Source organism: Plectropomus leopardus, chromosome 22, assembly GCF_008729295.1.
Source record: "Plectropomus leopardus isolate mb chromosome 22, YSFRI_Pleo_2.0, whole genome shotgun sequence".
Lineage (NCBI taxonomy): Eukaryota > Metazoa > Chordata > Actinopteri > Perciformes > Serranidae > Plectropomus > Plectropomus leopardus.
The window spans coordinates 17,718,659-17,740,888 of NC_056484.1; the positions used below are offsets into that span (position 1 = coordinate 17,718,659).

The 22,230-nt window shown below is 37.7% G+C and overlaps 1 protein-coding gene across 1 annotated transcript; it reads left to right on the top strand.

Annotated features, from left to right (window-relative positions):
• The first annotated feature begins 11,313 nt into the window (after positions 1-11,313).
• ifrd1 (interferon-related developmental regulator 1) lies at positions 11,314-19,994 on the top strand. The gene is made up of 12 exons (XM_042511440.1): positions 11,314-11,513; positions 13,206-13,310; positions 13,579-13,660; positions 15,459-15,583; positions 15,854-16,011; positions 16,191-16,241; positions 16,525-16,703; positions 16,862-16,970; positions 17,629-17,763; positions 17,946-18,074; positions 19,065-19,160; positions 19,332-19,994. The coding sequence occupies exons 1-12, from the start codon at positions 11,486-11,488 to the stop codon at positions 19,416-19,418; spliced, it is 1,284 nt and encodes a 427-aa protein (XP_042367374.1). The 5' UTR covers positions 11,314-11,485; the 3' UTR covers positions 19,419-19,994.
• The last annotated feature ends 2,236 nt before the right edge of the window (positions 19,995-22,230 follow it).

Below are 22,230 nucleotides of genomic sequence, written 5' to 3' on the forward strand. Positions count from 1 at the left end.
GTGCATTGGTCATATGTTCACAGCCCTCCTAAATCTGTGAGTTATACACAAAATACTGTCTTATTAATACGTGGGATATATTTACAAATTTTGATACATTACTTTTCCAAGGAATGTGTAACAAAATTTCATGGGAACATAATTCTGTGGATTATCTTGACCTGTTGGGTCATGAATTCTGCAGAGAGACATTGCTGTTGAGTTATTTAAATGTATTTTTTTGGCGCTTTGAGCACCACAAGCCGAGCACCATTGTGTTCTGTTATACTGGAAAGAAGGCAGACATCTCTATGGACGATATCTCCAACACTTGGCAACTTACACCAAAACAAACTAGATTGATAGATAGTACTACAAGTAAGGGGGAAAATATCATATTTTTATTTTAGGGTGAACTGTCCTTGTAAGATATCTTATTATGTTTAATGGCGTTGTTTATGAGCTTTTTCCTGTGCATTGAACTGAGGCCGACAACCTACATAGTATGTACAATTATATTAACGATGTCTCAGATTTCAACCGTAGGGTAAGCAAAGGAGAAGATTGCCATTTCAAATGAGTCTAATAGCTTCAAACTCAACAGTCTTTTAACTTCAAACAATTCATTGAGCTTGCCGCTCCGGGTGGCTGCACTAACCGACCGCCTTCTGCATGAACCTTTAGATAGGATGTCTGAACTTATTTCAAGTGCTTTTCTTCCAACCTTTTCCACAATCTCTCCCGCGATGAAGGAAGGGAGGAAATAGAGGAAATTCCTATAATAGGAAAGGGGCTTTTCTGAGGAAATGGAATTGAACAAGCTGTCTGGAAGCTCAGCCCTGTATTGATTCAATGCCCAGGGCTCTTAGTCTATCTTTCTGTTGAAGCCCTCCAAAATGGACTTCACATCTAAGAGGCTGTTTTGTTTGTTTCTAAGACTTGGCCACATGAGCGATAGCACAAAAAAGTTTGTTTGGAACATACACCCCAACAGGTGAAAATATGTCTTGATGACGGTGATGGGCATGGATGGATCATGAGTTAATGGGTCCCAGGCACAGAACTGCAGGTGATGCATCGTTATGCTGTCATGGATCTTGCTGCCTCTGGGTGATTGGTTTGGTTTTGCAAGTGTTTACAACAGACTACAGTATTTTGTCAAACAACTGCAGGTGGAAAATAGCAACTACCTCTGGAGAAGGTAACAAGGACGCAGAGGGTGCCATTTACCCCCCCACGCAAAGCCAGCAAAGCCACACTAAGCCACTAAAATGTGTTTTTAATCTACTTAATCAGATGCCCAGATGACAATGACATTACCTTATCAGCTTTGTGTATGTGTGTGTGTGCACTCGAGTATGTGCTTGCGGGACTTAATGGATTTTTTTCCCAGGACTCAGATAAGCTTATACCTGGAGTGCAAAATGCTTTCAGTGCAGATTCCTATTCAGATTCTGCAGCAAACTGATGATCCCACCTTTTGAGCAAGACAAAGCTCACCTTAAAATAACATTAAGGGTAAACAGAAGCAACTTATTATTGCAGTAGACCCAGCGCAAGCAGTGTCAGTCAAAGGTGGCCAGCTTCTTAAAATTCAAATATATCCTGATGTTTTATTGGATGACCGCCCAGGACACCAATTTGGAAATAGGTATTTAAAGAGAGGATGAGACACAGTGACTTTCTGCTGTGAGTGCGATTAGGTTTGAAGTTGGAAAGGCGGCATAGAGTTGGGGTACACAGGTGTTTTTGACTGATCTTCTTCAACTCTCAATATTATTATCATTATTATTATTATTATTATTATTATTATTATCATTTTATTTATGTCTATGACCAATTAAAATCCTTGTTTGGGATCCTCATGATGCTACACACTGAATAAAAAAAATTATATCTATGATCAATTAAAATCTATGTTAGGGAACCTAACAGTGCCACACACCACAATTTATATCGGGAGACTAACAAATGCCTCTGAGATTGAGGTTGAAAAACATGAATGGAGGGGTAATTGCATCGACAGGAGCGTAGCCTTAGCTGCCATATTAAGCTGTCTGATAAACCCCTCTCAAAACAACAAAATGAAGGGAAAGAATATGAGATTGAGCCAGTGACTAACAGACTGTAATTAGGATCTGGATGCTCTAATTTGAGCACCGTGCCTCGATCAGCCAGCAGTTGTTTTTATTTCCTGAACAGAGCTGGGTGTTTGATAAATAATATGAATTTGTTTTATGGCAGGTGGTGTCTGAGCCAAATAGAATTGATGCCAAATTATACAGTGTGATCATTTTTTTTTATATACCGGTCACATTCAATCAAGTTTGTTTAGAGTGGTATTCACACAATCAAGCAAAGCAGTTAAAAATGAAAACTGAACTCTTGTAGCAGAATATAGAATACAAATAATGGGGAAGCAAGGCAACTGAATCAGAAATATATAGCTGGGTTTTTTTTTTGCATAATAGGAAAATTTTGAATTGCATCAGTGTCATATTCAAATTAAAGGAATAGTTTGACATTTTGGGAAATTTGGTTACTTGCTTTCTTGCTGAGAATTAGCCTAGATGAGAAGAGTGATACCACTCCCATGTTTGTAATATTAAATACCAGGGGAGGGGAATGGTCACACATTAATGAAATTAAAACTGTTGAATATTCCCCTCTCCTTTATTTCTGTCAGTGTGAGCAAAGGGGCAAATAAAACATCAGCAAAGTAAAGCAAATTTGCATTATGTTACGTTTGTAGCAGCTCAGTAACTTTGGTAAAGTATGACCAGCAAAGTCACAGCCTCACCCTTAAAAAAAGTAGCTGTTGTGGGGAGGAGACATTGATTTTTGCCATGTCTGACGAGCTGCTATTGTAAAACATTTGCTATTGAAAAATATTAACAGTACACCATGGGAGATGCTACCTGGCTAAGTCAAAATGTGATGTTAAAATGGGGTTCAGACATTGATCAAAAGCATAGATTTTTTTTAAAATACAAATTTTAGATGAAATTTAGTTGAGGTGCTTTGTGGCTAGTAGCAAACACAAGCCTGTGACAAAGAAACTACATTAACAAGGGTTTGAGCAACACTTCAATAGGGACTCAGCGTTAATGTGGGCTAGCTGGTTGTGCTGTTGTGATGTCGCTTGTGGTGTAAACACAGTATTAGCCTGAACTGGCGAATTTTTGAAGATGTCATGAGGTTGCCAATCAACCAGCAGATTTTAAATAGTAACTTAGCCCCCCTCTTTTTGATTAAATGCTTCCTCCCTGGAGTGTGAAAAAAAAGTCTCAAAAATGGACGGGGCTGCGAGGGGGCTAAGACGTGCCCGGTAACCCAATCATGCGGTCTCTCAATCCACAGCACCTCCCTGCCCCCCTCACACAAACACAGTAGTCAGTTAGTGACAGGATGGTGAAAGCAGACTCTTGCTATTAGGATCAGCCAATAGCCAATGCACATTTATTAACCAATATGTTGAATTGGACCTGAATCAAACAATCAATACTACTAAATACTAATATATATTGTTTTTCGACTGAAAAAAAATGAATTAGGGTCTTTAGGAGTGGTGCTGGTATGCTGATTTTGTTTTTTGTTTTTTGTTTTTTACCTTCAGAGCTGGACAAGTCATTTCCCACCTACTTTCAGTCTTTGTACTGATATAAGCTAACCAGCTACTGGCAGTACATTCCCATTAATCTCACAGATATGAGATATTGATCTTATCTAACTGTCATCATGAAAGCAAATGAGGCTATTGTCCAGAAACTTTTCCTTTAAACTTGTATATGATATACAGATAAATGCTGGATATGTGCATTAATATCTGCCCATCCAAAAATTCTTTGCACAAACAAGAGACCTTACTTGTTTGAAATTCTAACCATTTGATAGTGAAGTGGGACACGTAAAAGCCACTTCACCTCAAGGTCTACAGAGGCCTGTCCACAAGAAGCGACAAGCAAAGGAAGAGAAGGCACACTGCTAAATCTCAAAGGGAACTGTTTAAGGTTCTTGAAATATCACCTCAGCTAAGCTTTGGACGTTGCGTTTCCATCAGCCAGCAGACCCGGGGATCATTTCCTAACCTCGCTCCCTCCCCAGCAGGCTTAACCCATGCAGCCTCACCACATTGCTCCAGGCCATGTCATATATGAATTATTTAAAAACTGTGGAATTGCACATGAAATTAATATTCAGATATTTCACATTATCTGCTGTCATCTCTCTCTTGCTCTCTCTCTCTCCCTCCCTCCCCGCTATCTTTTATTTTGGTGATGATCTGTATTCCTGTGGCATTAGGTTGGTCAGGGCTTGTGCCCATTGATGCAACGTGCTAGGCATGCTGAGTGATTTTACACTGGGCTGCTCTGTTTTTTTCCTTACTCCTACACTGGTGTGCTGGCAAGTGATTTCTCTCTTTTTCCACCACGCATTGCGCGGGCTTGCATAAACCAGTCCCCACTACCTTCAAAATAACATCTGTTTTTTTCATTTTAAAATGCAACTTTCTGCAGACGTCCTTCCAACCGGTTTGGATATTTGATATTTACATTGCACGCTCCAGCCCATTAAGTGTTTAAAGCAAGACGTGGCTCAGCAGTGTGCACAGTTCACTGACTTAATAAATTATGCATCAAAAAACATCTCTTGGAATTTCACTTGCTCATGTTGCAGTGAAAGCAGTGTCCTTTGAATTTCAAACAGAATGGCTCCCCCTAGTGCCTAAGACATATGCAAGGTCTGAAGTCCTCATCATGCAAATGGTTCAGTATTCCAGGCAACTTTCACTGGAAGTTTGCCTGTCTGAATTTAGCTGGATATTAATGATGATAATCATTAAAACCACTTGCCAGATTTTTTGACCAAATGCAGTAAAGCAAAACCTTTTAACAAACGTGCACTGACTAACTCACAGTTTATTTACAGTTACACACTCTCTGATTTTGCTAAACCACATTCAACAGAAGAAAGCATGGCAGAAAAGTTGGATATTTTAAGTTATATTAACTATTTAATCAGTAAATGACTTAACATGGAAATTGATTTAACCATTTAAAAAAGAAACAGAAACACATTTTATCTTACCAGCTGTCCCACTTTACCTGAACATGTCATCAGAGTGAATTAGAGTTTCTTGATGTGTTTGCAGGTCCAATGTTTCTAAAGTATTTTACCTGGCAATTTTTTTTCTCTATAGAAATATAGCACAGGTGCATAGCAAGTTCTAACACTCAAGATAGAATTTTTAGGTGGTTTTCTTGGTCATCTACCAAAAACTGTCCCATTTTACCTGACTTTACCTGAGCAATGAGTAGATTTAAATATTTAGGGGCACTATTAGGTCCTCTAAATAAAAAAATATCTTCAAAAATACAGTATGTAACACAAAATCTATGGTGTGACATGCTCGCCATTTGACCTCACACTATGTGTTATTGTATCTACTTAATAAACCGTAGCCCCACACTTTATGAATTATTTAAGCTCAATGCTGCAAACAGAACAGCAGCTCTGTCCACGCACAGTGCCTCAAGGGCTACATATAGCATCTTCTAGAAATAAGTACAGTCCTGCAGAGGGCCATCTTGAGGGTAAAAAGTGTTTGTCACCTCAAATATTCAAGGCAGCACATCACTCTGCACGCTAAAGAAAGCACAGAAAAGATCACATGTACTCATGCTGTACTGTAGGGGGGAGAGCGGGGCCAGGTGGGACGTTTTTGTAGATGTGAAATAACAGACTACCTGAAAACAGGAATGAAAATAACTTGATCTCTGAACTGAGAAAGGTTTCTGCTAACAATTTATCATTTTTTAGAGCCCAAGCCAAACATGAAAAGCATAGTTTTGTGAAATGTACACAAAGCGCATTTTCTTTAAATTTTGGTTTAAAAAAATAAAATAAAATAGAAATAAGTCAATCACTATGGGGATACACAAGTGTCATTGAAACAATAATAAGTTAAGTCTATTAATAACTTTGTAATTTAGTCTAATCATTTATAGATTAATAGAATAATTTGCAAACAAATTAATTGATATTTATTTCAATTGTACAATTAGTTATGAATTCATTAAATAATTTATAACTATTTCCGTGACACTTGTGGTACTCCATAAACAACAAACAAACAACAAACTGAGAGTTTAATATATGTAGTGAACTCGGGTCAAAATGTGGGTCTATATAAAGTTCATGCAGTAAACATTCACTCAGTGACTCCACAGTGGGCCTTATCAAATCAGGAAAAGCCTCTATCTTGTTTTTGTGTATTTTTGTTGATTTGAAACAAGGTAGGAACATTAAACAATATTTTTCCAACCGTCCCAGGGAAACCGACACACTTTGGACTCCCATGCCAACTACCAACAAAAACTTTACTTGCTAAAAAGGAACTGTCCCAACTGTCCCCCTGTCCCCCTGTCCCAGTCCCCTGTTATTTAAGTGTCAGATTTGGTTTGTATGCAAAGGAGAGTGATTGTCTGTGATGTTTTTTTGGATAAAAATTGGTATGTTTTGTCTATTGTATCCAAATTTACATCAAATTTATTTTTGTGCAAACCCTTTAATCTAACCTTTAAGTTCCTTTAAACTTTGGGCTCCACTGTTTTATGAATTGCCTAATCTTTCTGTATTTTACCCCATAATGAAGGATTTTGTATGTTACTCATTACGGAGCTGTGTGCTTTGATTAGATTGCAGCTGCTCCATCCTGCTGCCATTGGCCACTGCCCACTAAAGTAATTAAGCAGATACTATTTACTCCTTTCACGTGTATTTTTGTAATATGTTGATCATGTGAAACTTTTATGTTTGTCTGATATTACTGTCTTGGCAGGATATGCACAAAAATCTTGTTTTGGCAGGGCTACTTGGTGAAGTAAAAATTGAAAAAAACTGCTGAATGTGTTTACGAGTCCACCCACGTCTTGAGAGTGTTTGTGGATCAAGGCTCGCTTCTCCAGAGAAAATCTAAACTGTTACACGATAAAAATCTTGTATAAAGCTTTATTAATTAGATCTGAAAAGGCAGCAACTGCAGATCATGATCAGCATGCAGGTGTACGTGTGTTTTCGTGAGGCAGCTCTGGAAGCCACCCAACAGTTGAACACGAGGTGCATGAAAAATGAAAGTCAGCTTTGAATTCTGCAAACCTGTATTCTGATGTTTGTCAGGTCTGAGCTGGCAGGAACACTGTTGACAGTTGGGCCGTGGGAATGGCAGCATGGAGGCTGCATCTGTGAGATTTTCCACTTGTGTAACAAAGAAGGAACTATTTCTGTTCCGTCAAGCAAAATGCAGAGAGAAGGAAGTAATAAAAGCCAGAGAAGATAATTAACTGTCGTGATTCAATCTCGGCTTTTTGTTAGTTCAAAATTTGATAAACATGAATGGGACATTTTAGAGAGGACAATTTAGTGGAAACTGGTTATCAGATGCTGTCCTGTATTTGACCTCTTAACTCCCTGGAGAGATTAAACTAAATACAGAAAATTGAATTAGCTGTAATTCCAGTCAAACATTAACAGTATCTTTAACCATTTGAGGCCTGGACCAACATCACTTTTCTTGTGCTTTCATTCAGACACCTTTGCAAGTATGTAAACCTTCAAAAATCTGAGCAAATTAGTTTGCTGTCTTTTGCAAACATGGGGAAAAAGGCAACTTGATAAGAACTGTTCCACAATTTGCAAGCCATGAGCAGATTTTGAAAATAATTTTCAAAGAAGCTGAGGGAAAATGTCTAAAAATATATATTTGTAATTATCATAGTTATATATTTCACATTATGTTATATGTTTTGTTAATTTGTTTGTTTTAAGCAATTCTTTCGGGCGATTACCTTTTTTTTTTTCCTTTTTTTGACTTTCTTTCTTTCTCTGTTTTTCTCATTTTCCTGTCATTTTCTTTGACTTTTTTTTATAAATATTTTGTTGATTTTTGGGTCATTTCTTAAGTGGCTCATTGCCTTTTACCTACATTGTAAAATCTGACAAGTTATTAGTTATCTTTTTTTGCTAACTTATGTCTTAGTCATATTTACTTAATGTTGTAAAGTCGTTGCAACTTAAAAATGACAAGTGTAACTAGTTTTAGCAACTTTAGTGAACCAAATCTACTACTATATATCAGTATTCTGCCAGCTGCAAACAACCCAATCATAATATTTTCTTAAACATGATAAAAAAAACAGAACATGCAGATGTCCTGACTTAATTATTGGCAAAATCCTCTTTATCACGATCAAGTTAAGACTACTGAAGTTGATAACACTTGCAACTGCAAACATTTTCACAAAATTAAGAACATAGAGCTAAATTTCAAGTAAACTTAACACTTTGATATATAGTAAAGATAAACCAGACATACAGGTATATTTACGTCCCTTTTAAGTAAGATCAATTTATCAGATTTTACAATGTATGCTTTTTTGAAAGGCAACCAGCCAATTTGCTCAGGTCTCAAAGGGTTAAACTCCATAACTCAGCTCTTGAGCCATATTCAGTTTTGAGATCCAATGTTTACTGCCACTCGTTGCAGTAGGTGTGTGAAACCATGGTCTACTCGCTGGAATCGATTCTTTCTTGCAATGTTAGTGTGGGAAACATCTATTCTCCTTGTACCTCTATAAATAAAGCAACAATATTGAAGCAGTGCAAGGTTAAACATCTTTTATATCACTATCCTCTGAATGAAATGAATATAAAACTCAGTTTCACACCCTTGCACTCACAAACAAATGTTAATAGTTGCATTGACCTTCATTCACAACTTGCCGAAAGATGAAAACTGTAAGCAGACTCTAACTTAGCATTTATGAAGAGTTCCTCAATTGCTCTCTTCTGGAAGGCACAGAGAGCCCAAATCCACCTCATTTGGGGTAATAATCAAAGAGAATGAGCACTGAAGTGTCCTCATTAGACTGCGCAGTGTCCATCCCCTGTATACTGCTAATTGATTTGTGTAACTGCCTCCTTGTTGCCAAAAACAGAAAACTTGGCAAATGCAGTGGCAAGAACAGTGTCCAACCCTAACAAAACACACAAAAATATTTAAGTGTCTATATATTTTTTTTTAAATATTAAGAAGTTTACTAAAATGAACTACAGTGCACTTCTTTAAAAAAAAAAAAATCATCAAATTTACAGAGAAACTTTGGTTTGTAATGTGTTTCTGATATTTTGTCTACCTTAGCATACAGCATACATACAGAGCAAATTAATCCATATTGTCTCAGGGGGCTGCAATCACAGTATGTTATAATCACCATTTCTAATGCATTACATAATAACAGCATCGCTGCAGCAGAGGAGTACCTGTTGCATCACACTAGCCATTGCATCTCAAATGCATAAAAACACAGCATCAGCTGCATCATAGAGCCCTGTAACCACAGTTTCAATTGAATTACAGCAGAAAATAATTACACTCATAGCATCACCAAGGAGGATTTTCACAGGAGGTGATGTATTGCAGCAGAGAACAACATAATGCCATCTGCTCCATAAAAATTCATACTGCAGACAGTTGTATAGGAAGTACTCAACCTGAACAAATTGGCTTCAATTCTTTTAAAAGCATGGGAAGAAGGCAATGAGAAATTAAAAAGAAATGGCCAAAAAAGTATCAAGACATAAGTAGAAAGTTACATGATAACTTTAAAATATGCAACAAAAAAGAATAGTAAATAAATAAATGACCTTAAGAAAGTGCTAAAAATATAAAGAAAAAAATAGGGAAAAATAGATTAATCATTATAATAATTAGAAGACTTATAAACATAATTACCTGGACTTTTTTTTTTTTTTTTTTTACTATTTTTTGATAATATCCTATAACTGACAACTACATGATTAAAATAAACCCTTCATTTAGATGCGAAAATATGCTGGCTCACTACACGCTAAAATTAGTGTTAATTCTGGTGGATGTGGCAATAGCAATTTCGGGACTGGTTAAACACAAACACTTACACTTCAACAAAAAGGTCTATCTCTGTAGTGATCCTTTCTACAGAAGTGTAGAACTGCCAGGCCAGAAAAAAAACAGATCAGTATCAGGTAATAACATGAAAAGTTTTGTGTGATAACAAGATACTTTTCAAGTTTTTACAAGATATTTTTGTGTTATAACAAGATGTTTATATGTTATAACAAGACAGCTTTCATGTTTTTGTAAGACATTTTTTTTATAACACTATGTTTTTATCGTATAACAAGAAACCTTTCTTGTTAAAACGTAACATGTAACAAGAAATTGTTCATTTTACAGAAACGTTTCATGTTGTAACAAGAAAAGTTTCTTGTTGTAACAAGACGTTTTCATGTTATGAGAAGAAACTTTTTATGTTATTACCTGTTACGGATCAGGTTTCTTTTATTTCCTGGCCTAGCATTTCATGCTTCCATACCTTTCCATAAATTGTGAGACACTTATAATAATCTGCCTGTCAATGACAAAAACAAGCACTCTCAGTGAATCTACACAGTGCACAAATGCCTTTGGTGGTTACATGGCAAACCTCTCACTCAATACTGGACCAATTTTTTTTTTAAACTATTGTTCCCTATAGTTACTAAGACACATGAACATGGGAAAACAGGATCCAAGTCGAAAGATACAAAAGTGATCTTTTTAATAAGAGTAGCTATGCCATTATGTAAATAGCATGTTACACCTAAAGATACTGCAGTTTAGGTAAAAGTCATACAGATGAGGTAGTGTTATGGACAAAATGTTTAAGTTAAAAAATATAATGTTTCAGCAGCATGTTGATGTAGGTGATACTTTTACTGCTTATCCTTACTGCTCTATATACTGCTTTAATGCATCATTATATTGTATCTGAGTGTGCAAAGATAGGCTACATAGCTCTTATAGCAGTATTTTTTTTCTCAGAAAAGTAATGATAACTTCATAAAGAACAGGAGTTAATTTGTTTTTTTGTTTGTTGTTTACACTGTTGATCACAGGGACATCATTGTGTCACAGCACTATAAATTCTGATAATCACTGCATTATGGTTAACATTTCAGCTTGTGTGTTTTAATTACAACTTTTGTGTTGTTTATAAAACTTTTAGAGAAGATCATAGGTTTTATTTTGTTTTTGTTTTACATCTCGCCTTAAATTGTGATGACCCTAAACAGACACACACTTTTCCAAAATAACCACATATGCACTGAGTCCACGTTTCTGACCACTGCATCACGAGCGAACACACGCGACGTTTGTTCCTGTTCCCGGATTGGTCGGCGATGCCGGGAAACCTCCTCGTGACATGTCAGCCGGTATAAATACTCGGAGCCGCCCTCCCCGTACGCAGCCCTGGTTTATGAGGGAAAATGTATCGTCTCGGCCAACAGTCTATCTCCAAGATCGCCTTCAATTCCTTTTTATCCGCTGTGCCACGGGAATATTTTCATTTTACGAGACAATATAATAAAAGCTGGTCGTGTATTGGCTGATTTTGGATTAAATTATATATTTATCTGCACGAAAATGCCGAGGACCAAGAAGAAGAATAGGGGTAAGTGAGCGAGCGGCCGCATTGCTGTGGCCTTGCTTATTTGACTTGTCTATGTTGACGGTAGTTGTAGTTCTTTTAGTGTTGTCGGTCCATTGAAAAGAATTGAACGTGTTTACAGAAAGGACTACAAACGTCAGAGGGCCTACGTCAAAACACAGAGCTAACTAGCCGTTGTCACACAAAGAATGGCTCTTACAGAAACGTGGCACCATAGTCCATATGCTTTTAATTTATATCTATTATTATGTACACCGATTTATCGATGTAAACTATTGTAAACAAACTGCGAGGACAAAATCGCACTTTAACAGTACAAGCTAACGTTAGCTAGCTAATGTCAACTTCCAATTAGCAAGCTGTGGTTGCTAGGTAAAGTTAATTTAAATAAACATACCTCTTTGGCAGCTTGACAGCTTTGAGCATAAATAGTCCCTCCATAGATAAATAGTCATAATTTATTTGGGTATGTAAATTAAAGATTTACTTTAAAGTGAGGTCGCCGTGTCTGAAGATTGACCTCAATTGGTCTTTAGCCGATTTTTTGGCTGCTGGTATCCATTTTGAACTAATACTGGCTTACTTAAATGTAGAATGAACGGCAAATATCCGTTTAGTTTACGAGTTGTTATTGTTTAACGACTGTAGGCGGACATTTTGGACTACGAAGTGCGGGGAGGAAAAGAGGCGGCGCCCGGTTCTCAGAAATCAGCTGTCTTTGGGGAAGAGTCCACGTCAACACATAGAAACAGCCTCTGTTTGGGGAAAATGGCCTTTTATCGTCAGCTGACGGCGCTCCCCGTTGCGTTATCATTATGTGACATTTTAAAAGTACATTCATTTTCACTTGTGACAACTTTACTCTTCGAGTGCTGGACTTAACAACATGCCCCTCTGAGGTGAATTCAGGTCAAGCCAGAGACGCCTGTTGTGTCTGATTGCAGTGCAACAACCACCACCAACAACGCTACTTCCTACACATTATGTAGCTTTTATTGGACGTTTTTCACATCTAATGCAACCAGTGAGTTTTAGATTTGAAAAATAAACAGACAAAATCTTTTCACACCTATATTTGGTGTGAATTTTCACAACTCTCCCACGCTCATCTCGCTTTCAGGAAGACCTTTAAAATATTCTGCTTGGACTGGCAAGCATGCAAGTGAGTTTTGAAGTGCCTGTTTGCAGCTTTTAATTCAAATGAATTGTGAACGTCCCCTTCTGGTCTGATAATCACTTTTACTATGTGATATAGACTTGGAACGCAAAATAAGCTTCCTCCCTGCCCTCCATGACACATTACTTGCGCTTTTGGACAAAACTGCATCCTGAATTGTCATTTTGCACCTGAGAGTAATCACCGGCTGTGGCAGATTGTCAGAGCTTCTGTTATGTCACAAAAAGTTCAGCTGACCCATGTCCCTCTGACCTGAACATAATGTTGTGTTTATACAGTCAACAGAAGTGTGGATCGCCCTTGACCCCAGCAGCATGGTGTAATTTTTACTCACGATAATGAAAAGTACAGCAGGATAAGGCATGCAAAGGACAGAAATACAGATTAGATAACTGCAGTATCCCGCTGCAGCACCTGCGTGGAGCTGGGGTTACATAATGGGCTCAAGCAGACCTGCTGCAATGTGCATTTGATTTGATTTGGTGAAATTATATTTTTTTAATTTTTATTTTTTTCAGGGGGGCAGCATGGAAATGTGCAGCCTTTCAGTGATGAGGATGCCTCCATTGAGACCCTCAGTCATTGCAGCAGCTTCAGTGACACAGTCAGTGTTGCAGATGAAGGTAAGTGTGTGCACCTGTGTATGCATTTGTGTGTAAAATATGTGCTTTGTTTCAACTTGTGCATAGGAATGTTGGCTGTGCTGTCAGTGGGTGTGTTTGCATTGGCTGGTGTTTTTAGTTTGTGAGCACTCATAATCAAAAAGTAATGAAGTAGTAGTATAGTGTGTAGTGTTCATCTCCTATTCTGATTTTTGTAGTAATGCCTGCTATTGGGCAAACTTTTCTTCAATAACACATATAAAATGTCTTACTCTTGTGGTGTTTCTAGGTGGAGAGGCCAGTGAGGACGCAGCCCAGGAGGATTTCCAGTATAAGCTGAAGGGTTTCATTGACAGCACGGTTGATAAGAGGTAATAAGAAGAACTTCCTGCTTTTCAACAATCTGTATACAAGTTATCTGATCTTGGCATGCAGACAGTTACGTGACTCCGCAGAGTTTCCTTTTTACATGAAATCTTTTTTAAAATGACGTGACTTTTTTCAGCAAGGTAAGTTTTGACAATTTAGGGATCGTTTGCCCACTAAAGATGTAATAGAATCCATTACAATAGTGCGAATGATATTGACTAACTCATTATCAAAAATAGATGTACATTATTGCGGAATAATGCCTTTGAAGTAATGATAAAGAGCCTGTTAAAACATATATTTTAAGTAGGTGCAACTAATGCAGTTTAAAAAGCTCATTTCTGGGAGATTAGAGCGCTCCTGTCAATCACAGGAGAAAATATATCATTGAGTTTAGCAGCCCAGTCCAGTTAAAAATAGAACTAATCCCTGAAAAGGCTATTCACCGTGTGTCTGCTGAACTTGATTATATTAAAGCAGGGATGAAGAAGTAGTGCCACTTTATTGGCAGTGCCATGTGGGGATTAATTTAAGATTATGACACATTAGCAACTCATTACAATATTTATATTTTGAATAATTTGATGACAATGATTGGAGAAATTCATGTTTTAGATGAAAGTCAAACTTCTTTTTGTGTATGTAAAATTAAAGTGTCCAAAGTATTTTGATTTGTTAGGTTCTTTTATTAGGTAACGTGTCACAGAATACTACTCATTAAAAAAGTTTCATTTGAAATTGATCTGATAGCTCAGCAATGCATTTTAGTCAAGGTCCAAAATTAACATCCATCAGAAGGCGGATGAATGTTTGTACCTAAATAATCATGTTACAAAGAGCTATGCTGAAAGCGTATACCGGGTTTTGGCAAAATTGCTGCTCTGCTGCTCCTCTGCTGCATGTCAAGAGTTTGATGCTCACACACACTACAGATGCTCTGGCACTTTTTACCATATGGGAAATCGTTCTTACCTTTCACAATAAAAGCATGAGGCAATACACACTGCATCACTGTTTACCAGAGGGAACTGATTCACATGCTGAGGCTGTGCTGATAAGTTGTTCAATATATTCAAACAATTTGCTTCAAATTTTCTTCTTTCTCCTCTAATTTAAGCTTGTATTAAACCCAACATTTCAGAAAGGGTATTTATTATTTTATTAAGAATATGCTTGGATAGTGAATTTTTTCTGCCCAGTGCCAAAAAGTTAAGTTCAGCTGCCTTTAATTTGTAGGGCCTTCATCCAAGCTATTGGCTAAATCAGTGGGTGTTCAGCACATGTATGACAGAGTCACATCAAACATAACCCTGAGCATGTGATACTGTTACTTAGGGCAAACACTTGTTTAGGGCTTCCAGGGCTTGGATGCCCGTACATATATTACCAGAAAGTGAGCATCTGACTGCCGTTCCAAAGGTAAGATTTGTTGGCCTACCTGTAGCCTTCCTGTCCCGGCACTGATCCAACAGCTCGTTCTCTGCCGTCCAAAACAGCTCAGCATCATTTCTCCATCAACAGTTTATTTGTAGGCATTAAACACGCAGAACTTAAAACAAAAAACTTCACAGGAAAAAAGAGAAAACTTTACCGTTCTTCTTGCTCAGGGCACTCAGAAACATCTCATCAGCTGTGGTTCACCCACCAGGTCTGAGTAGTTTCCTTAATTATTTGGCACGCCCCCTTTCAAACTAACACAGGCTCTGTGCCTATAAGCCCAACCCACCTAGCCTGACAGACATGCAGGACAGCCAATAGGACAGTGTGCAGTAGTTAACGTTTGTGTTTCTGTTTCCTCAGTGCTAAGACCAGACAGGGGGCGCTGGACGGGCTTAAGACGGCAATGGCCACACGGATCCTGTATGAGTTCATCTCAGAGAGAAGGATGACCATCACAGACAGCATCGAACGCTGCCTCAAGAAAGGTATCTGAAAAGACTGATTTATAAACAGTCTGGTCCTATTCTCTAATGACAGGATTTTATAATATCAGAGCTTCTGAAAGTGTCAAAATCCTTGGATTAAATACATTTTCTGTAGTTGCACACTAATTAATTGTATTTTTAAAAGGACCTGTGTTTTTCTGCATGATATGATAGGTAAAATTGAAAACCTCAGTTTTTATTGTCAGATCAAAAAAAAATGTAAGATGCATGTAAAATGATGATGTGAACACCCACTCTTGTTTCTGTCAGGCAAAGGCGATGAGCAGCGGGCGGCAGCTTCTTTAGCCTGCCTGCTGTGTATCCAGCTGGGCTCTGGAATCGAGAGCGAGGAGGTGTTCAAGACCCTGAAACCTGTCTTTAAAAACATCTTGGCAGATGGATCAGCCAACATACAAGCCAGACAGGCTGTGAGTAGCTAATATTGTCTCTACCAAATCAGAACGTGATTCATTTTTTAACGTAAAAGAATGCATTGTTGACAGGTTACGGTATCAGCCACACTGTACGTGCTGTTTTGATGTCTGGGTTTTTAAACGTGTATTTACTGTCAAAGTCAGCTCAGCAAATCTCTCCGTTTCTCTAATAGGTAGCGACAAGTCTGGGCCTCTGTACTTTAGTAGCAGAAGATGACATTTTGGTAAGTTCTTGATCGCTTTTGGTGTCTTTTCTGCAGGTTGACACGTCTGGGCTTGAGGGGAAGCTCTTTACAACCTTTTATCAGTACTCATTATCAGTTGTGACATTGCGCCTCATTCACTCTTAATATTCATGTCAACAGCGCTGGCAGCTTAACTCAAATATGCCTTGAGTAATTAGTCACAAAGTCATAAAAATGTTATTTGTGATGAATGGTGATGGGTTTATTTTTTTTTACTTGAACACTTTAAAGCATTTGCAATCCCTGCTGATTCCTGTTCTAGGACGTGCATGCGACCATGGAGTGCTTTGAGAACCTGTTTACGCGGTCCTACGCGAGGCTGGACGGTACCTGTCCTTTGATCAGTCCCCAGACAAGCCTGCTCCACACCAACGCCCTGCTGTCCTGGGCACTGCTGCTCACCATCTGCACTGCCAACCAGCTCAAAGACGTCCTGCGCAAGTAAGACCCCGCTGCTGTCAACCCCTTTAAAAAGTTACACAGTTTACCTAAAACCTCACATTAGTTTATCTCAGTGCAACCCAGATAAGCATTTAGAAATGTAAGAATTTAGAAATGTATCTTTAAATAATTTGGGATGCATGTTATTTGTTGCGCAGACACCTGCCCAAACTGCCAAGACTGCTGGAAAGTGAGGACGTCAACATGAGAATTGCAGCTGGGGAGACCATCGCCTTGCTCTTTGAGTTGGCCAGAGACATGGACTCTGTAAGTTTATTGTCATTTCTGTAGTTCAGCGCAGTTAAATATTACAACAAAATTACTATGGTTGGAAAATTTAAAAAAATGCAGTTTTGTTTTTACTTTGCCCTAAATTGCATGCAGGGTTCCAGAGATCCTTAAAAAAGTCTTAAAAGGCATTGAATTCATTAATCTAAAAATAAGGCTATGTCTTAAATCAATCTTTCCATGTCTCAAACATTTTTAAGACTTCTGAAAGTAGGATTGTGTAAATCCCTTTTTTTCTTGCATTGCAATTTAAAATCTCAGAATAATTGGTAACATACTGTATGTATAATATCTTTTTTTTCCAAAACAATTTACCAAATGCCTCTCATATTAACTGATCAGAGTAGTGGATCCTGTTTTAAATTACAATAAACATTTGTTCAAAATTATTCACAGCCCCCTTTTTTTGTTTTTTTTGTTTTGTTATTTCAGTTATTGTAAAATTGGTCTTACATTTTATTCAGAATGGCATTAACAAGTCTTAAATCTATTTTGCCATAAGCTGTAGGAACCCTGTGCATGCTTGCTTGACTGTTTCTTTGTATATTCACCTCTTTGGTTAGTCTAGTGAGATGCCGCTCCTTTTTTTGACTTTTTTATTGGTCATGAATGCGGCATTTCTTCTGTTTCCCTTCAGGAGTTTGAGTTTGATGACTGGGATGAACTGTGTGACAAACTGAACGCGTTGGCCACAGACTGTAACAAGCACAGAGCCAAGACAGACAAGAGGAAGCAGCGGTCGGTTTTCAGGGACGTACTTAAGGCTGTTGAGGTGGGTGTTCGACGTATTTTAGATGCTTCTTCCTCCTCTCATCCCGGGTGTCTGTAGATTTACAAGCTAGAAATCCTTTCAGTTTTTTTTTTTTCAGTTAAAAAAAAAAATATTGGATGTTGATTAAATCATGTCTTCTCTGACCATAGTTATTTTTCTCATATCCATCTCTCTTCTTCCAGGAGGGTGATTTCCAGTCTGAGACCATTCGCTTTGGGACAGAGCGCATGACCATCGATAGCTGGGTCCGAAAGAGGACATATGACACCTTCAGGGAGTTTGTGGGCTCCGGGATGAACTACCACCTACAGGTATGTTTTTAAGCAGCTGATAAATATTGGTGGAGTGTGGCGTAAATGTACGAGTAAATGACAGAACCTCATTGCGCGCGAGCTGACATTTGGATTTAATTGTGCTGCAGAATCACTGCGGAGTTTGTATTGTTGGGTCGAACAGTGCGTAACAGGAGCTCTTCTGCACTGACACAGCACTAAAAGATAATGAAGATCTGCAGGCCTGCCTGATGCAGGAAGACAACACTTTCGGCTTGATTTAGGATAATGTTTCATGCTGTAGGGGAAAAAAAGCCATTACAAGTAGCTGGTTGGAGAGTAGTCCGCACTCTGGCTGGCAGCCAGCGCTTGTGGAAAACTGCAATATTTCACAAGAGAAGATGAGATAATGGAACATATTTCAGAGCACATAACACTGTGTCATAAAACAGTATCACATAAAACAGTATCTAAAATGATCCTTCTGATTCTGTATTGTCTGATGGTGATGGCTGGTAGAAGTTGTTTTTTTGGGGGAGTTTTTTCAGCCAGAGGATTTACTGAAGACTGACAAATTCAAAAAAATACAAATAAAAAATAAATAAAAAAACAAGATAAAAACAATAAAAAACAAGATAAAAAAGAACCCATATATGAATAAAGATGTAGATGAATATAGAAAACAAAGGTTCAAAAATTAGTTTCCAATTGATTCCTCATTAAGACAGCAATCTCTGTTATCAGATGAAAAAAGAGGAAATTAATTTTTTTTTTTTATAAAAAAAAAAAGGTATGAGAATTACATTTAAACTCCTGACTTTTTATATTGTTTACATAAATAGGAAAACTATAATAAATACTAATAATACTAAAAACACTAATGAAAATTAAAAAAAAAAAAATCCATTTTAAAATAGTCTTGTCAATGGAGTCTGATAAAGTCAATCCACCATGACCATAAATTGGGAAATTAAACTAATCTGAGCAAGTGTTTTCTTAATGAGCTTTTTTTCCCTTTTCTGAATAAAGGCGAATGAATTCATCAGAGACGTGTTTGAACTGGGACCACCGATGCTGGTTGATTCTGCCACAATGAAGGCCATGAAAATCTCTCGCTTTGAAAGGGTATGTGTACATGCACAGGCTGTTTTTTATTTTACAATCTATTTGCATCAAAAGGCACTTGAACCTCTCACACCACACTTTGAAACCTTCTTTTATTGCAAATTTGCCTCATTAAACACACTTTATCATTTTGTTCTGCCTTAAAATAACTTTTTTTCCTCTTTTTTTCAGCATCTCCACAACTCTGCTGCATTCAAGGCTCGGACCAAGGCCAGAAGCAAGTTCAGGGACAAGAGAGTGGACGTGGGAGAATTTTAACCTTGTTCTCTTTCATTTTTTTTCACTCTAATACCCTATTTATCAGGCTTCTCTGCTTTTTAGATGAATTGTCACAACTTCATGTGATCCTCCCGGGAAATCTATATTTTGAATATCAAACGCTCACTCTCTGTAGACTTGAAAGGCGGCTTTATCACCAACACTTTGTAGTGGACAACACATTCTTTTTAGAGCATCCTTTCAAATCTACAGGAGGTGAGTGTTTGATAGGCAAACAGTAGATTTTGACTATAACTTTCAACAGTGGTATTGTACATATAGTGTATATTTCTTTTCTCCTTGTGTTAATATATTCATCATGTGGCCTTTTTAAATAAGTTATATAATTTTTTTTCTAGCATTCGTCTTTCACCATGTAGGTCTAGTTAGTTCATAGCAATGTCGAGACACACGCGGTGATTGATCTAACCCTTTGGATTTGTATTAAGTTGCACTACCTTGTTAACCTTAGCAGGTTATTTCTGTAGAATGTCGGTGGATACTGTGTTGTCTTTTTAGTATTGAGTGTGTAATTTAAAGGGCAAGGATGATGAAATAAACACTGAAAAGCTGTAAGAAATGGTGTCCTAGTTTTGTCCATGTTTATTATACAAGATTAATTGCACTTAAAAACTGGTGTTTTTCAATCTGGACACTTTTTTCCCACGTTTCTGTGTCTAAGTGACTATTAGGCACAGCAATTTTTAAAATTGGTCCAGTAATGAGAGAATGAGAAGCTGCAGCCACTTTGGGCATTTGTGCAACGTCTAGAGTCTCTTAAAGGTACTTGGTCGCCACGGAGTAAGATCATTTTTGTTTAATCAGGAACAGACTTGAAATAGTTATCACCAAAGCCACCAGACTCCATATAAATAAACAGATTTTATCGCTGCGAAACACTTCATTCAGCAGAAACAGACAAAAACAAAATAAAACTCATCTTAGTTCATCTTTCACTGTATCAACAATCACGAGCCCTGGTTTGGTTTAAATGAAGCCTTAACCCTTTGAAACCTGAGCAAATTGGCTTTATTTCTTTCAAAATATGGGAAGAGGGCAATGTGCAACTTAAGAAGTGACACAAAAATGAGCAAGAAATTAGTAGAAAGTTGCAAGAAAATTACCCATGAAAGAGCAAAAATAGAAACAAAATGCTAAAAAATTGAAAATTATAAAATGAAATATCCATTCTTTTCATAACCAATTTAATACTTTAAATATATTTAATACCTTGTGGACATTTTCCCATGGTATTTTGATATTTTCCAATAATTCTTCCTGCCTCTCTCTTTTACAAATTTCTTTGACATTTCTAGCCAAATTGCCACCTGCATATTCCACTGCGTTTTTGAAATAAATCTCACCAATTCACTCATATTTCAGAGGTTTAAATGCATGTGAAAGACATCGGAATGCAGCACAGGAAAACTGATGTGAATCCAGGTTTCAAAGGGTTAACCCAGTTAGACCTAAATGTATGCTGGCTCTATACACGCCAAAATTACTGTTCATTTGAATGGAGTTTGGTTTGTTTCGCAACTGCGATTTTTGTGGCTGTTTCTGGTTAAAAAAAAAAAGGTCTACCTGCGTAGGTATCCTTTGCATATATTGTCAGACGGTACACAAATGCCCTGAGTGGTTATATTGCAGCCTGTAACGCGACTGCTCGCTGCAGCCCTCTTGCTCAACACCGGCCTTTTTCTCATTATTTATTAAGACACAGAAAAATGAAAAAATAGGGTCCAGGTTGAAAAATAGCGCAGTGACCCTTTAACTGACATAATACTAAGTGACCAAGATTAAACATTAATAGGATGCTCAAAGCATATATTTCCAGTTGTTAAAAATAGAAATAGCAGTGAGTTTTGGGGAAGTGACTTGCTAACTCCTCTTCTGGGGAAGTTTCAAGTGAGTTTTGAAAACCAGAAATTTCATCTTGTCTTTGAAACCCTGGCAGATATATGAAGGCCATTTTGAGCAAAGGGGCAGTACAAATCTTATTTATTGCTACTTCGACATATCAAAGTGAAGGATCTTGCAGCCAAGGTGACAGTGGCATTACAGTGAGACTGACTGAGCAGTACTCCCAGCCTGTACCCTCCTGCATAGATATGAGGCGTTGTGATGAAAACTCTTTGAGTTATTGATACAAGTTTGTCAGTAGTGAAACTGTTGAGCGAGGACAGGAAATAATGGAGCTCCAACATACTTTGTACACAGTATATTCGCTTCCCTAAGCCGCCACTTGAAGGCTGCGTCTTTTATAGGACAGTAAAAATAGTTGGTAACAGCGGCGAGTATCACATGATAAAGGTTAATGTCACAAAGCTACAAATAGTCCCATCAATATTGTTGGCGTGTTACCCAGGAGTTTGGAGCACACAAAGGCATCCTGCAATCGATGGACCCATTCAGCAGCCTCATACCTCAGGTGAAACAATATTACCTACAGGAGGAAGCAGCAACATGGAGCTGATACATTTTTTAAGGCCTGTCTCTTGGCTTTCTCCTCGTGGATAGTCGGGTTTAAGTACAGAGGAGTTTCATGTGTCCATCTGCCTTCTGAAACCCTCTGTCCTTCGTATTACTTTGAATCAGTAGATCTGATAATGCATCTACACAAAGATAGCATAAATTAACTGACAAAACTTGTGTCGAAGGGAATACGTCAATCAGTTACTCATCCAGTGTTATGTTGAATTTGTAAAGAAAGCCTAGTTTTACTTGCATGCCTCCACGGTGAACAAAGAATCCAAAAAAGGCAAACACCCTTGATGAAAAGTCATAGGGTTCCACGTTTAACAACAGCAAA

Coding starts and splice junctions, on each gene's coding strand:
- ifrd1 (XM_042511440.1), top strand. CDS start 11,486: ATGCCGAGGACCAAGAAGAAGAATAGGG. Junction 16,242..16,524: donor TAGCAGAAGATGACATTTTG/GTAAGTTCTTGA, acceptor TTCCTGTTCTAG/GACGTGCATGCGACCATGGA. Junction 17,764..17,945: donor ACGTACTTAAGGCTGTTGAG/GTGGGTGTTCGA, acceptor CTCTTCTTCCAG/GAGGGTGATTTCCAGTCTGA.